Source organism: Argopecten irradians, chromosome 3 (assembly GCF_041381155.1).
Source record: "Argopecten irradians isolate NY chromosome 3, Ai_NY, whole genome shotgun sequence".
Classification (NCBI taxonomy): domain Eukaryota; kingdom Metazoa; phylum Mollusca; class Bivalvia; order Pectinida; family Pectinidae; genus Argopecten; species Argopecten irradians.
Window position 1 is genome coordinate 7,708,077 of NC_091136.1, and position 17,090 is coordinate 7,725,166.

The 17,090-nt window shown below is 33.8% G+C and overlaps 2 protein-coding genes across 3 annotated transcripts in view; one reads left to right on the forward strand and one right to left on the reverse strand.

Moving 5' to 3' along the window:
- Nucleotides 1-9,039, forward strand: part of LOC138317459 (splicing factor U2AF 35 kDa subunit-like) — a 14,807-nt gene extending 5,768 nt beyond the window's left edge. Inside the window, exons 4-8 of one of the 2 annotated variants that reach the window (XM_069259137.1) lie at nucleotides 2,511-2,587; nucleotides 5,546-5,617; nucleotides 6,332-6,465; nucleotides 6,846-6,944; nucleotides 8,369-9,039. In XM_069259137.1, the coding sequence (XP_069115238.1) occupies nucleotides 2,511-2,587; nucleotides 5,546-5,617; nucleotides 6,332-6,465; nucleotides 6,846-6,944; nucleotides 8,369-8,513 (527 nt within the window). In that variant the 3' untranslated portion in view covers nucleotides 8,514-9,039. Of the gene's footprint in view, nucleotides 1-2,510; nucleotides 2,588-3,894; nucleotides 3,969-5,545; nucleotides 5,618-6,331; nucleotides 6,466-6,845; nucleotides 6,945-8,368 lie in introns of both variants that reach the window. The other variant, XM_069259138.1, reaches the window with a different exon arrangement.
- On the reverse strand, nucleotides 8,939-16,108 carry LOC138317460 (lactose-binding lectin l-2-like). The gene is made up of 3 exons (XM_069259139.1): nucleotides 15,127-16,108; nucleotides 11,237-11,398; nucleotides 8,939-10,138 (listed from the first exon to the last, which is right to left on the reverse strand). The coding sequence occupies exons 1-3, from the start codon at nucleotides 15,218-15,220 to the stop codon at nucleotides 9,903-9,905; spliced, it is 492 nt and encodes a 163-aa protein (XP_069115240.1). The 5' UTR covers nucleotides 15,221-16,108; the 3' UTR covers nucleotides 8,939-9,902.
- Nucleotides 16,109-17,090: the final 982 nt, after the last annotated feature.

The window sequence follows — 17,090 nt, forward strand, 5'->3', positions numbered from 1 at the left end:
TAGGAGCACTGTTTTCCATTGATCTGTGTCAAACAAGTTGTTTTCCTTTTATCTGATTGGTTCTCTTAGTGATTATTTAATGAATACGATAAAAGTCATATTACTAACAAACTTCTAATTATTCTGTCTTTGCACAGTACAGAGCTACCTTCCTTGCAGTTAGGTATCTATTGTGGCGTCATTATTTAGTGAGCGAAACTTACAATTTTTTCAGAAAAGTAAAACGTTATGGTTGCAAACATATGATGTCACAATCAAGACCTGTCAAAGGGCAGACAACTCTGTAATATGCAAATATATAATTTAGTTTTAAAGCAAAAACAAGAGAAAATATGATTCTATTATCATTTTAGATTAAATTGCCCCGTGAAACAAACCAATCATTTTAAAACAAACAAAATACAAGTAATAACGTGACTTTACATTATTATTCATTGAAAAATGACCAGTGAATGTGCATGTGTACTGTAGCCTATTGGTATTATCAAGCATTTACTTACAACTGGATTCACTGGTATATCTTTTAAATATGACTTTTTTTGTTTCATTTTGTTTTAAATTTAATGTATTGTGTTTCTGAACTTTATTTTAATTTTGAGTTATTTTCATTTCCTTTCAGTTTTATTTTGGTCTTACTTTACAGGCTGCATGGAATACGCAATGTTTCTTTTCAGTGTCTTCCAAAAGAGAAAAAACATACAAGTCTGGAAAAGAGACATCCTCACATGTTTATAGATAACAAAGTAATTCTTACTAAACAGCATGCATTAATTCTATTTCATGTATCCATGCATGATATTACCTTTTAAAACAAGGTGATGTTTCTGATTTTTTCCTTTTAATTATTATACAATGAATTAATACAATGTACATTTGAATAACTACCAGGTATAAGTTAAGATGTGTTACATTTATAATTTTTCAATACACTTATCAGGAAAAAAGGAGCCAAGAAAACTCCAAACATGTTAGACATACCAGACGAATGATTTCTCTCTCTTTAACATTTTAGCAATTCACTTGATATTAGCATGCTTGTGTAATCATGGTGTTGTATATAGCATAGGTATGCAAACTAACTCATGATACTTCTGGGCATAACATTTTCTTCCATTGCATATCATTTAATCTATTTGATAAGTATTCTGTAATCAATTATGAATATAACATTTCGGATATAGACAATGAAAGCCTTCGAAGGTAAAGTTCTTCTTGGTAAAATTTGATATAGAAACCAGTTATAACCTTCACTAATGAGACATAAAAAAAGTACGGATTAAAAAAAAAATGAAAATAATATCTTATCAAATTGCAACAGGTGAAAATGAAATGCTGCACAATCATCTGATTAGTTTACTTGTGCTTCAGTCTTTGCTTGCATAGTCATCATAATGTTTGGTGGTGACCCCAGTCTTTTTAGATACCTCGTGATGTAATCAAAGTTGTGGTGGTTTTGTATGTTTTCTCACTGTTATTATGGAAATTAATTATTTACGTTATCGTTAATGTAGACAGTAGATAAGGTTGTTAGCTTAAAAATGAAATTATTAATTGAAATGTTAATTATTTATTATAATTATTGTTTTTTTGATGTATATAATTATTTCAGAGTGTTAGATATGATAATATTTTTTAAACCTGATTGAAGGCAACATGGGTCATTTTCATTGAATTGATTCTTATATTAATTTTACATGAAACTAATTGAAAGCTGTTCAGTTTCATTATGATGGAAATATTCAAATGAGATTAGAAACTTATTGTTATGAAAATAAAAAAAAAAACACTTTTTATTCATTTCTTTATTTATTTACAAGCCTGCTAAATGGATTATTCTAGGGTTTGTACTCTTACCATCACACAAATAACCTGAGGATTACAACATTGTTGTAGTCAATTTTACAAGCTAGGATACTAACTTGGAATGAAGCTATTAATCCCATATGCTGAGGCCAAATAAAACAAGTTTATTTTAGGTTTTAATTGATCAAACATAATTTGATATGATTCATCTTAGAAAAATCTCTAGTTCTATCATAAAAAACTTGACTGTTAAAAATTATTTGTTGATATGCAGGATTTAGCTACGACTAGTACTATTCTTTAGTAATTTACCTGGTACGCGTCTCGTCTAGCTAAACGATTCCTGGACTCGTGACGTTCCTGTGGGATCTCGCCAAAATTTTGAGAACCCTCTATATATCTTTGTAATGGCCTGGACTCATCGAAATTTGAAAATTAGTGTTGTGGACTCACCATATAATAATCCTACAAGAATTTCTGTTCTTTGACAATTTCACAAATAAGATGTCGAGAATTTTACACACTGAAAAACAACATTAATTTGTTAAAGAGCAAAAAGTCATTGCTGATAAGATGAAATGAATATATTGGCTATACAGCTTTTTTTGAGAGCATTTGACAAGAAGAACTGATTTTATTTGGCCTTACCGTGTGTATGATTAACCAAAGTGTATGTTGGATTGTGAGTGCTAACATGTTTGTTTCAGTCGCAATGGACGACGTGGAAGCACAACAGGACTTTGATGATTTTTTTGAGGAAGTATTTTGTGAATTAGAAGACAAGGTAAAGTCTTGTTCATATTTAAGACATTTTACATGTGGTGAATCATGTAGATATACCAACTTCTCATTCAAAATCTTCAATGTTCTTCCTCAAGTCTTCATACTTACCCGGGGTAAAGGAAATGGTGAATATACTGTAAGGTCCAACACTAATAATCTTTAACCCGTGGCTGAAATTTCTAGTCCCATATACTTATACAATTGGTAATATTGGCCGACGAATGAAAACAAGCAAAAGTTATAAATTTCTATGCCAATACCTATTTTATCTCATAATGTGTTATATAATCATTAATTAAAAGATGATAATTGTTTTCAAAGTGGATTATCAATGAGAAAATGATATGCCTTGCTTATAAATACAGTAGAATTGGCTATTTAGACAATTAAAAAGAAGAAAATTGATAAGTCAAGTGACTGAAATTTGGTGTTGAAGAACTTTAGTTAGAGCATTATTTTTGATGAGAACTTGGTTTAAGTCTAATAGAAGAGTGCCTCTTGTGAAATGACAAAAGTTTTGCGAAAGTTGTTGTATTCCATGCATGAGGCTTTGCTAAAATATTCAAGAAAAAGAGAATGTTTTTGGAAGGTGTTTGTTAATATTACAGGCAGTTATTTCCTGATCAACAGTCAAAACTTAAACCAGAGGCACCCTTATACATTAGCTTTTAATCTTACTTTTTTGAATTTCAGAATTCATGACATAGACAGTACAGAGGTAATATTCTTTTTTTTTGTCAGGATTGTTCATGGTGTCTCATATAAGTTAATCTGAAATTCACTTCAAAGATGTATTCAGGTCATCTTTTGGTAATTTTCTAACAGAAACAAACATTTAGAAAATGAAATGTGTTATTTTTTGTATAAAATTCAATGTTTTATTAATAGTATACACCACAGTCCATTGAGTGTCCTGACTTAGAAAGTACATCCTTCTGTAAACCCTGGCCAAATTCTGTATTAGTAAATAGACCGATAAAAAGAGAATGGGGTAAACAGGCTTAAGGGATCACTTCTATGTAAATAAAGCTTACAAAATGATCAATAAACTGATAAATTCATATTGCCTGACTCTCATACATTATATGTATGGTTCAACAGTTAAAAGAGGTAACTGTCAGGCCTAGCTACTACACATATTTTGGCCATTGTTTTAACTGTCATATGATCATGAAACAATAAGGGATGAAGTCCAATCAGAATGCAGCGTCAACAGAAACCAGCCAATCAAATGGCGGTGTAGGTCGATTGAAGTTGTTGAGGTGAGGACACATATGAGTGACATTGAGTGCTTGTTTTTGTTTTTAGTCCAAATGGATGAGTTAGCTATTCAGCAGCACTATGATGAGTTCTTTGAAGAAGTCTATGTAGAAATGGAGAAGGTAGGCAAACTCAACGTCATATTCCACTACAATGTAAATGTATAGTACAAAACTAAGCCATTCATAAAAAAAAAAAAAAAAAAAAAAAACATGACGTCTGGCTTTAGGATTGTTTGTCTGTTTAAAGGTGTTTCATCACAATCTAAGCCTGGGCTAAAACAAAAAATTATAGTCTCCGCTATCAAAATTACATATAAATTAAATTCGCTGTCAAAAGTGGAAACAGTTTCTAAAATTTTGTCATTAAAAGAAATAGAAATTAAGTCAGTCTATATATGTTGGCATCATGTAATTTACTGTAGCAGTGATGGAGGTTTTTATACCATGGGGATTACCAGTAATCTCACCCAATGCATTCAACATGCATGGAAAGTGAAAGTAAATTCATTTGATACTAAATACAATTCATAGTCATAGATATAATATATATACTTGCTAACCATTTAGAGGCATTACATTTTGAAAAGTGATAAGCAAATTTTGGTACTAAAAAATGAGTTTCACTAGACCTTTTCAGTGATTTATTTGCCTAGAGTCTTAGTCATTTCCTTTGGGATTCATCATAAGTTTGAGAACCCTATATAGCTAGATCTTTTATTGAAAGATTAATATTAAGTTCTGAAATTCCTTTAATCTATACATATTGTTTTATTAGGAAAAGCTGCAAATTCAATATCCCAATTTTAGCATTAATCAAATTCTGTATGATGTTGACGGATAAAATCTTGACTCGAGTTTGAAAAGAATTGCGTACCAATTGAAACTAAGCTTTGTATGCATAAATCTTTAAAGGCACTGAACATAAAATTATGTCTAAACAGGTGAGTTGAGTATATATTACATGTAGATAATGACATTCGATAATTAATATACATGTATTAAAAATAAGATAGATCAATATTTTCTCTGAATTTGTGCTACAGATGCCTATATATATTATTATTAGTATAATTATACCTCGATAATGTTTATAATAGTGTTTGATGATTTGATTACATCACATGACAGGAAAATGAAGTGTCGTATTTCCCTCCGGGATAATAAATATCTTATATCCCGGGTTAGTCTGTTCCCATGGTGATCGCCTAGTGAATTTAGGTAATATTTACTCCCCAAGTTAGAGAATCATTTTTTATATAATAAACAATTCATATCCCCAGTGACAGTGTGAAATGAAGGTTAATTTACCCTCAGATGTATTATCTCCCTAGGGCAAGTCCTCTGGGAAATATTTTTGGGTAAATATACCTTCATATCAGTATCACGCTGTCATTGGGGCCATAAATGTATAATGTATATGCTGTGATAGACTCGGTTTACAGGTAAAAGAACTCCTTAAAATTAACATTATCAGTTCATATAGTTCACATTAGATTTTGTAATGCACAGTAATTACCTCCGTACCACATGACATGTTATTTTGATGCATTTTGAGGAAAAATTCATACTATTATGATAAAACATGTATGTACCTATTGATATATGATCACCATAGTGACGGCCAAAAGGCTGAATAAGTCAGAGGTGAATTATATGCAAAATGAATGAAGAACTGTAGTGATTTGGTTTAATTTCAGTATGGAGAGATAGAAGAAATGAACGTCTGTGACAACCTGGGAGACCACTTGGTGGGCAATGTTTATGTGAAGGTAAGATACAGACACCAACGTTAACTATTATGTCATGTCATCTGTTTGAAAGACACACATGTAATGGGACTATTTTTCTATAATTCCCAGCATCCGTTCACTAATTAGAGCCTCGCATCAGAGATGCAGAACTCTATAGTGATCACTGTGTTCATCACTTTGTCCATCCTTTCGTCCCTTTGTCCATCTGCTGTCTGTCCATCCACCTTTAGTTTTACTCAGATTTCCTCTAATGTACTTAATAATAGCTGATATTATTTATATGTGCAATGGTGATTTAGAATTTTCCTGAGCATTAATTCAAGATGGCTGCCATGACCTTAAAGGAGTCATCATTAAAATTGGTCTCAGTGGCCCTAAAGAGGTCAACATTTTAAAAGTAACTGATTTCAATGGTAAACAGGTTTTCAGGGACACTGAATAACACGGTCATTATTTTGAAGATGTCTGGAAAGAGTCTTTATGTATACTCTGCTTTTACTGCAGCTAATCATAAGGGTCAACTAGCGGGAAGTGGGGCCCTTTCTGACGTAATTCATTTTCTAGTTTGGTTGTCTTTGTGATTGCCATTGTTGTTATAAAGATATTTGTTTCTTTAAAACAGCATAAATATGTTTCCATTAATGACACTATATATTTGAGCATTTTCTTTAAATAATTATTGAATCGTCTTGTAACTGATGTGTATAACATATATATAATTACCATTTTTAGTATCGCTATGAAGAGGATGCAGAGAAGAGCATGAATGACCTAAACAACCGCTGGTTCAATGGTAGGCCTGTCCACTCCGAGTTATCTCCCGTCACTGATTTCCGTGAAGCCTGTTGTCGTCAATATGAGATGGGGTACGCAACATAATTTTGATTTTAATTGATGGCAGTTTTGGGAGAAAAGTTTGTGCATCAAATTATTTTTTTAGAAAGCAATTATTGGACATAAGCTTTTAATTACCTAGTGAATATTTTGAAATTTAATTTACACTGTAGCTGGTTATATTTGCGTGAAGTCTATATTCATTATTTAGAACTTCATTTGAGAAATGATAAATATTCTCATTTAGCCATGTATTGGTAGTGAAAATTGAATTTCATTTTATTTCAACAAATTTTGATGTCAGTCAAAAGGATTGTATAACAGGCAAAGTCTTACATGTATGTCAGAATTAATTAAAAAAAATCAGCAACCAAAATTAGATTTTAAATGCTATTGTTTGCTTGTTCTACAGGGAATGTACCCGAGGGGGATTCTGTAACTTCATGCACCTGAAGCCAATTTCAAGAGAGCTTCGTCGTGAACTTTATGGCCGCAGCAGAAAGAAGAGGAGGTAGGACAACAAGTTCTGTTATACACTCATATCCTATGGTCAATGCTGATTCTCATACTTATAATTAAGTGACCAATTCCTGATACAATGTGTATACAATATCTGACTGGAGTACAGAGATTTCTTGGTTAAACCTTATTTGTTTCAAATAGAGCTGGTAATTCTGACAGTATAGCTGGTGTACAGCAGCTTTTCATGTTTCGACATTCTTCAGTTTATGTAATCAGAGAAATAGATTGTCTATGATCTGGTAACTTCATAGCTAGAACATGGTGTAGTTAGGTGCAATATAGCTAGAACATGGTGTGGTTAGGTGCAATATAGCTAGAACATGGTGTGGTTAGGTGCAATATAGCTAGAACATGGTGTGGTTAGGTGCAATATAGCTAGAACATGGTGTGGTTAGGTGCAATATAGCTAGAACATGGTGTGGTTAGGTGCAATATAGCTAGAACATGGTGGTTAGGTGCAATATAGCTAGAACATGGTGTGGTTAGGTGCAATATAGCTAGAACATGGTGTGGTTAGGTGCAATATAGCTAGAACATGGTGTGGTTAGGTGCAATATAGCTAGAACATGGTATGGTTAGGTGCAATATAGCTAGAACATGGTGTGGTTAGGTGCAATATAGCTAGAACATGGTGTGGTTAGGTGCAATATAGCTAGAACATGGTATGGTTAGGTGCAATATAGCTAGAACATGGTGTGGTTAGGTGCAATATAGCTAGAACATGGTGTGGTTAGGTGCAATATAGCTAGAACATGGTGTGGTTAGGTGCAATATAGCTAGAATATGGTGTGGTTAGGTGCAATATATATAAAACTTGGTAATTCCATCTACATTTGGTGTTTAACCTCCATGAATAACTAAGCTATCCTCATTCAATTTATATCATGAAGCATGAATTAGAACGAGGATAGAATTTATGATTTGGCATATGATTTTGGCGAAATTTTTATATTTTTTTTAAATTGTGTAGTAATTTAAGATGCTCCACCGCCGACAGAGCGTAAACGATACCCATCATTTGAACAATAGCTGGTGTATAAATGTATTTATATGTGTCTAATTGACACAAAAATGCATATAATGATATACTTTGCTTTTGCGCATGTACAATCATTACTTAATTCTATATAGGGCAAATGCCATGGAATTTTTTCGAAACACAATTAATTATTTTTTTTAATATTTTTATTTTCAATTAAACATTTCAAAGGTGGTAATGATGTAAAGCAAGTAATTTATGTAACTGAAGAAAGATACTTATTCGTCTACTACTGTTATTGATAGAAAAAAATACCATTCATCAGCGTTGAAGCATCTTCAACAGAATTATTGATTCTTATAAAATAAAATTATGGAATGTGTAATATAAATTATCATGACTTTTATTTGTCATTATCGCATCCTCTACATCAGGTCAAGGTCAAGGTCACCACCAACCCGAGGCCGCAGCAGGAGTCGAGAAAGGAAGAGGTCGCGTAGTCGGGAGCGAAGGTCATCATCGCGTGGACGGGATCGACGCGGCAGAAAGGAACGAGACGGTCGTCAAGGGCGATACTAAACATTATAAACATACCAGCATAATGTCATACAAATTCGTTCATGGATGTGTATCATTAAAATCATTCATTAAGAAAAAAAATAGTTCTGTGAATTCTGACGGAAAGTGTACCCTGTGGTGGCATGTGCGTGCGATTTTCTAAACTGTGTCTGTATTGACCAACAGATTTACACAAAGACATTAGATGGTCAACCCTTCCACGTGTACATTGGGTGATTTTAAAGGCAGAGACCAGTTGCAAATCTGGAATGTAGTTGATTTCAGTACTACAAATTAAAATTTGTACATACATTTACAGAGCTGAGATTTTGTTGCATTGGGTAATAATTTTACATTTGTTATTGAACATAAAAATCTACCATTAGACACGGTAATTCACCGACAAGTTCAAGTTTTAATCATGTTAACAATGTTGACAAATCAAGTTTTTGTTTTTTTTACTTTCAAAATTTCTCTCAAAGTTCAAGATCTTTTCGTTCAATATTTTATTATGTCATGATGCGAAATAAAATTTATTCAGCTATAATTCAACTTCGAATTATACTTTACTGCAGGTTATTATTTAACTTGTTTCTGAATACACGAGGGCGCAGCTCGAGTGAAACTAATTCTTTCCAGGGGGACAATTCTAGATGTATCCCGACACAGTGACATACTATTTCGAACAAAATTAAAGTCAATCCATAAATTTGTTCAAATCAATACCAACAGGCTATCTTAATTTCTGGTAAAGTAAATCAGCAATATATTTGTCACCAATGGTTCTTAATCCGTCGGGCTTTAGTCTAGATGAATGAGGTCAACATCGTGCCCTGACTCCATAATGAAAGTCAAAATGACTTCGATTCATTTTGTTGTAGCACCTTTGTCATAGAATTGTAAGCAACATCGTTGCTGAAGTTGCAGAAGACGTCCGGTCACGGAACTTCCAAAGGGTTACTGTTTACCCACTGGATAATTTCTCCAACCTTCGAATTCCGGTGAAATATGGAACTTATTCAATGTCACGTGATCTAATCGGAGCATTCTAATGAATGAGAGGTATAACACAGTAAAAGCTAGTAAAAGTATTCCTTTATCATAATAATAATTCTGTTCAATACTGTGTTCCATCTTGTAAGCTGAACGTACGGGAGCGGATCCTAAAGTTGACAAGGAAAATATTCACTGCCAGGAATCGTCATTGATAGAAACGTACTTACTGGACCATGTAGTTAATCCATCACAAGGGAGAATATGGACCTTGTTGACATCTCCGTAACTGCACTTAAACTAAATCACTGAAAATTGTCTCCTTTTTTCCATGGTTAACGATTAGGAAACAATCCTTAAATACCCGTGTATGGCGATATATGACTTCTCTGTACGGCAACATTAATCTAGAAGGCGTCAGTCACAGACTGATAATTGGTCAATTTCGCAAACAAACTGCTTCTTCATTGAACAATAATGATCGTCATACCTGAAGCTGGAGCTCTGCCAGAGGTGTATACACTCGCCGTTACCCGACGGATTCTCGGGCGACCATAGAGAAGTAGAATTGGACATGTTCATCGGTCGTCCATCAAGCCATTCAAATGTATTGTTGTTGTTGATTCCGCCAATCCAACAACAGTTTTTCACACCTATGGAACAAATGATATATTTGTGATATAAAATGATATTTGGACAAATTGCATACAAATACATCAATCACTAATGGTAAAATACAATTTACCCTTTCACACGGCTGTACGACAAATCTTCATGTATCGATGGCGTGGATTTTTACGTGACGCTACCCAAATTTGTACACTTATTAATATATGAAATAGAATTTTCAATTTACAAGCTAAACTGCCAATAAATGTTCTGAACAGAAATATGATGCTTAATATTAACTGTGCCTTTTTTATGTCATATCCTTTCCTGTTGCTTATTATCTCTATTTAAACATGACAATAATGAATTTGTGAAATACACTGTATCCGGGAAACGACGTCGTGCGACAACCCTAAAAGCAACATTATTTTAAAACCACGAAAACAATTGCCGAATAGGAAATTTTTGACAGATATGTGACTTAAATAAACTTAAAAGAGTTTGAATTTTCCTTAATATTTTAGCCCACTTGTGCATATTGCATTTTGAGGGAATAATTTTCAAATTTCATATGTAGGTTCCCTTAGGGCTCTTGTTGTGCATATAACATTATGGGGCCATTCGGTCAACAAGATGGCCGCCAGGCAGCCATCTTGGATTTTGGTTGTTAATGTTTGAAAGTAGAGAAAAGATCCATCTGACAATTGTCCACATAGATTTTTGGTGGGCGCCAAGATTCCTTTGAGATCTCTTGTTTTTTTAATCAAATCAAATTTAGGAGGTGTGCAATTTTGGGTACTCAAACCTACTGAAACACAAGGCTGGACCGAGCATGTTCCAAAGCTCTCTATTTATGAAAATATGCACTGTTGACAAGTTAAAAAAATGAAATCAAAACTGAAGACATCTAATTGTGGAATGTTAAAAAGAAAAATCTAGATTCAAGCACACATTAGAAAATTTTAACAATTATCTTCAAAAAACGTACCTATTTGGGTAGCGTCACGTTACATGAAAAGCATAGAGAATTATTAAGATCAATTTCCTGGAAAGGTCACCGTAAAAATCATTTATGAACAACCAGTATAGGACGTGTAGAATAACATGTGAGAGTAGATACAGCAATAAAGATATGGGCACACCTTCTTTTTGATAAAGCATCTGTTTGACCTGTTGCAGCTCTTCTTCGGTATGCGGAAAAGCCAAGTGGCCTCCGTATTCTTCACAAACTTCATTGGCTTGTAGAAATCCCAATTCAACTTGTCCAAAATGTGCGTATGGCCATGTGTTATTGGATACACAAGCTGCAAAAGACGTAAAAGGGCCACAACTTTATCATGTAGCAATGCCTGACGAATGCTAGTCCGAAGTGATAGCAATTCCTTGCTAAGTTTTCTGTTTCTTGTTCAGTAATCATGTAATTAAAACACCAATTTAAACCCTTCTGGCTTCTGGAGGCCTATCTCTGTATAATGATAACTTTTTTTGAGTCAGCGATTCATACATTTACACCTTACCGTTATATTGTTGGAATACAGCGAAACATAATATCGTGCGGCTCAGTTTTCCTTTATAATATTGGTCAGAACTGACCATAATTTTTTAAGTTCTTAAGCATTGATGTTACTATTTTTTAAGTTCATCTGGGTATAAAAGAAATTTTGTTTGCACACTGTGTGAATCCGTGTAGCGGATTTAACAAAAGTTTGCAATCAAAGTTTATTTCATAAACCGATAAAGTTAAAAAATAGTTACATCAATACATATAATTATTTTTTCAGACTACTTGATAATATAAAATACGCTTAAACATACGATTCCAATGCTTTTCCAATGGATTTTTTTTTGGAATCAATACGCAACGTCGACGTCTCTATTGTGACGTCATGATAACGTCGGAGTTTCGCGCCATTCTCGGATTATATGAAGAAAAAGAATTTGCCAATCAGAAAGTAGGATTTAGTATGAAAATAAATAAAAAATAACTATTCGTTTATGATATTGTTACGGACCTTGTTATTTTTGGTGGTTTTATGTTGTTTTCAGAGGAGTCTTGATGACAGATTTGTAAGATATGTCTGAATTTAAAAGCTACATAACGACAGGAATATTTACTTGAAATAATCACACTTTTTGTCTTCCATAATTACTATGGTTCTTTATAACTAATAAAACCAACTCCGTAAACGCAAAAGACGGACGGGCTTAGAACATCGTCCTTTTCCTAGCATTTGATATAGACAAGTCACTAGGTCAAGGTTTCTCCCGATAGAAACACAGTAGTTTATAATTACATATGCTGTGACACATATATGACATGTCAGTGCGTAACAGAATATTTCCCTACCTAGAGGGTGTGACAACAAAAACACAACCCGACGGGTAATTCATGAAAGTCCAACCCGAGGCTTAGACATTCAGGAATTCCCCCGAGGGTGGTGCGTTTGTTGAAGCATTTTCACCGTGCCATCTGCACATCAATATTGATGACGTCATCAACAATGCACTCCCTGGTCACACCGCATTAAGTCATGACATCACGTAATTGTCTTCAGGTTCAAAAGGTTAGCGCGCGCAATCTGTCATACTCTAGAGGTTGACAGAGAAATCTTCCTCGGCTAAAACCGGTGAGGAGTCAGTGAATGGTGGGAGAAAGTGTATTCAAACTTATACGTATCCGGCGTTATACTATAGTTAAACTTATTTGAATTTCTGTATAGACACAATTTTTAATACTTTCTATAAGACAGACATACAGTTTAGCTGTTACTTATATTGCCTCGTGATTTATCGCGTACGCTACCCACATACATGAAGAAAACAGCAGCTTTTTAATTTCGTCTGCTTAATTATCATTATTGATCTGTGAGAAAATTAGCGATGAAAAATACATATATGAATGAAGAAACGAAACCTATAGTCAACGGAGGGGTTGTTGCATACGACAATTCGTTGCACAATGACAATGGCAGTTACACTTCATTAACGGACTATTTCTGTGTTAATTTTCTACAACACTTAACATCACGATCAGATAACGGCTGATTCATGCCGGTCCTTGGTGTCGCTACCGACCTAGAAAATCGTTCCCCTCGGCAAACGGCCTCGGGAGAACAGTTTATTGTCGATACCAAGAACCCGGGAAAACTTTAACTGTTGTCTAATCAGGCATTAGACAACCGGAAACTGCAACATATTTGATCCCCTTATGGTGAAACAAAAAGGATTAAAGTTTTAGTTTCCGTCTGTACGTCCGTCCGTCCGCAATAGCCAAGTGATTAGGATGTCCCAAATTACCACCACAAGCCCACCACCTTTGGGTTGCGGGTTCCAATAGCATGGCTATTTATACATGTAGGACGGTAATCCATTCAAACCAAATAGGTGGTCTTTATACACATATGGTCGCTAATGAAGGGTTGACTGCAAATTTACTAGTACCTTAGACTTATCATTGGTAAAAATATACTGTTACGAATGGTATAACAATGGTGCCCATGTCAACCAACAAAATCTACCACCGGCAACCATATTTGCAGATGGTCTAGAGCAGTCAGCTTATAATTAGGTAAGATCGGTAATGACGTAATTTCAAGATGGTGCCCTCCAAGTGTAATTGTCCTCATGACAAATTTTCCTCTGGATATGAATATATGTGGAAATTACAAAGTTAAAATGCATCCGTAGAATCAACCTCTGTTCTTAGCAATTGTATGTTGGCATTTTATTTATTCTCAATTGTACGATAGGTTTACCGTTGGTACCATTGACAAATATACCATCATTGGTAATCAAAATCAGTTCAAAGAACAGAGTCATCCCATGGTGCCAATGGTAATTTATTCTACCACTGGTAACTGAAATTAATACATTTTTTTCTTATCTGAACGCACCACTATCTAGGATGCATTCTAGTTTCATGATTTTGAGGCGAAGGTCAAATTACCACTGCGACTTTTAGATTACCACTGCGACTTTTAGATTACCACTGCGACTTTTAGAACATCGTAATCTGGACCCAATCGGCTTTGTTTTGTCACTGATCTATAACTACAAAGGATCTGAGGCTTGTTGGTGTTATGATATTGTCAAGTCAAGTCAGGTGCAATAGCTAGAGGGACTGGTATGGGAGATGTTTATTGTTGTTTTGCAATGCTCGGAATGATTTACATTCAAAAGCTATTAATAAAATGAAGAATGTCATTATCTGATATAATAAAATTGTCCGGTACACACTGACCTCTTTATACAGAGTATTAAGGATTGATATTTGCTTTGGTCGGTGTCATGGAACAATGTATTGAGGTGTTTTTCAAACATATTAAATGAATTGCGATGATGCATATTGTGTCTGCGGGATGTAGGTTTATGAAATTTTCTTAACCAATGCTATAATCTGGTCAAAGTTAAGGGCGAATAAAAACAGATCGTTTGCAGTAGTTTTGTTGATTTTAATTCGGGTAGAAACTGAAATAAGGAAGCTTTCACATTAAGAGAACACTGCACTTTGCACATTGTTATATATATATATATATATAAATTTTTCATTGTCAAGTACTTTAAAAATATCATAACCGTACTCAAATGATATCGCTGCGTATGTATGTACAAAAGAGATGAACACTTAGTATCATAGCGGAACAATGTACTATAATATCTTATTGTTCTAGCGACCTTCATTCGTCTTCTTATCATAGTAATAAAACACTTTTAAAATAGAATCTTTGATCTCTCATTACGATAAAATATAGAAATCAGTAAATAAGTCAGGACAAGTTGTCCAAGAAATAAATGAATAAACCATATACGTTATTTCATTTTTTTAATATCTATATAAAACGTTATTTGTGTTTCAAGGAATGATGTAATGTCGTATTATTACGTTTTGCACATTTTTTCCTAACCATACGGAGTTTGAAATAAAACCTATTATTTTCTTCATTATCGATATAGTGTACTTGGAAATATATTGTCGATGTCGTTACTATGGTTAAGAAAATCATTCAAGGTATATGAAGATAAATATGCTCACCTTTCCACATCGTTGTGTTATTCGTAGGGACAGGACCCTGAAGGATGGAGTACAGCCTACATTCTCTCGTTACGTCGTTGAATGAAGTAAACATACAATTCGGAGTGGCAACACACTTTAACGTACACTCTGATGAATTGCGTCCTGTTGATACAGCCAGACATGATTGGAAATCCGTGTTTACACGTGGTAAATGAGGCTTCCACCAAGAAGTATGTATATCTACAAATATAAACAGGAATATCAAAAGTATGTATACAAGAGGCCCACAAAATTCAGCATTCCTGAAAACCTAATATCATAAAAAAATCTTGCATCATTATTTTTTTAACATGCATAGATTAACAAAAAGAAAAAAAAAAAAACAAACAAACAAAACGAAAAACCAAAAAAAAAAAAAAAAAAAAAAAAACAACCAACAAACACCCACATTTGCTGAACTCATTTGATAGCGATGCTACAGTGATGGGTTGGTAGTTATTAATCGCAAACCTGAGGATGTAAATTCTATGGAAATATGTACTATGGTGTATTTTTTGATCGAACTATATTTCTAAATACTACATGTATAATGGCCAGCATGATTTATTTATAAACGGAATTAATGTCGACGTGTAATTGTTGATGGTGTGCTGTTGTTGTTGATGTGTTTTTGTTGTTTTTATAGTTGTATACGTACCAGTTAAGAGCTGTAATATCGACAGAAGAAAAGGTATTCGCATATCCATGTTTGCTATATAGTATCCCAAATCCCAAGAACCTCAACTAATGCATCCTCTCTGTCTGTCTCTATGCTTGCATGGATGTAAATTAGGTTTATGATGGCTAGAATAAATTCATTCTGGACGAATTGCTGAAGGAAAACTGTAGAAATCTTTGAACATTCTTTTGACAAATGAACTTCGACGCTGAATTTGCACTTATCATAGTATATGTCGAATGTCAATAGGTATTCCTTTGAATGTTATTACACCCACAGCCCGACACAACTTTTCCAATCTACAGGCATCTGTTAGTATGAATAATGAATTGCTTGTTTCCTCATTTTTAATAACGGTAATGTGTCTATCAGTATTTAATCAGCAATCCCATAGCAACACATATGATATTACGATGATTGGTATCTTTATAATTCATGAGTCCCTTGTGAGCAACTAGTTTACTTACATAATTGATATTTATACTGACAATTGCATAACAATAAGAGGCTAACTTTTTGAACTCATGTGTAAGGTGTTATCCATCATAGAATAGTATGACCGCTTACTTTCGCGTGAATGACATTTTCGCGATTGCGCGGGATATTGCTATGATCGGAAAAAATTGATCCGCGAAACATTCATGTGAATCATATGTATACCTTATACGTCAGATCGCGAAAATTGTAAAACCGCTAAAATGCGATTTTTTTTCTCGTTTTTAGACCTGCTATAGTATATACTATTGCTATATGTGTTTGGATACATTAACGATTATCCTACAAGTTTAAAGCTCAAGCTTTTAATTATAACACGTTTAGACAGATGGCAATGTGATCCGAATTAGACCTAGTCAGATACACAAGGTGAAATTAGGTGATTTTTTTCTTCTGAAAATGACAGGAATTTATTTCATTTTATGGTGAAAATATTTGAACGGAATTCACACGACGAGTTGTTCGGGGTACTAATTAACATGGGAGGTATTCCAAATATCTAATACGATTCCCAGACAAATTTCAAATTCAAGTTCTTTATCTATTTAAAGTTGAATTGCTTGTAATTTTCACCATCACAAACTCTCATAAAACATAGAATATGTGAATATGGATGCTTAAATATATAATGATGGTTCAGATCCATGAAAGCACCAAAATACTATTGACATAGCAGTAAATGTCGCATGAAATATCACACGTTTTGAAAGAACCGCCACAGTCAACGTCATGTTTTAAAATTCCGGGTAATATTGGAAAACGTGACCGA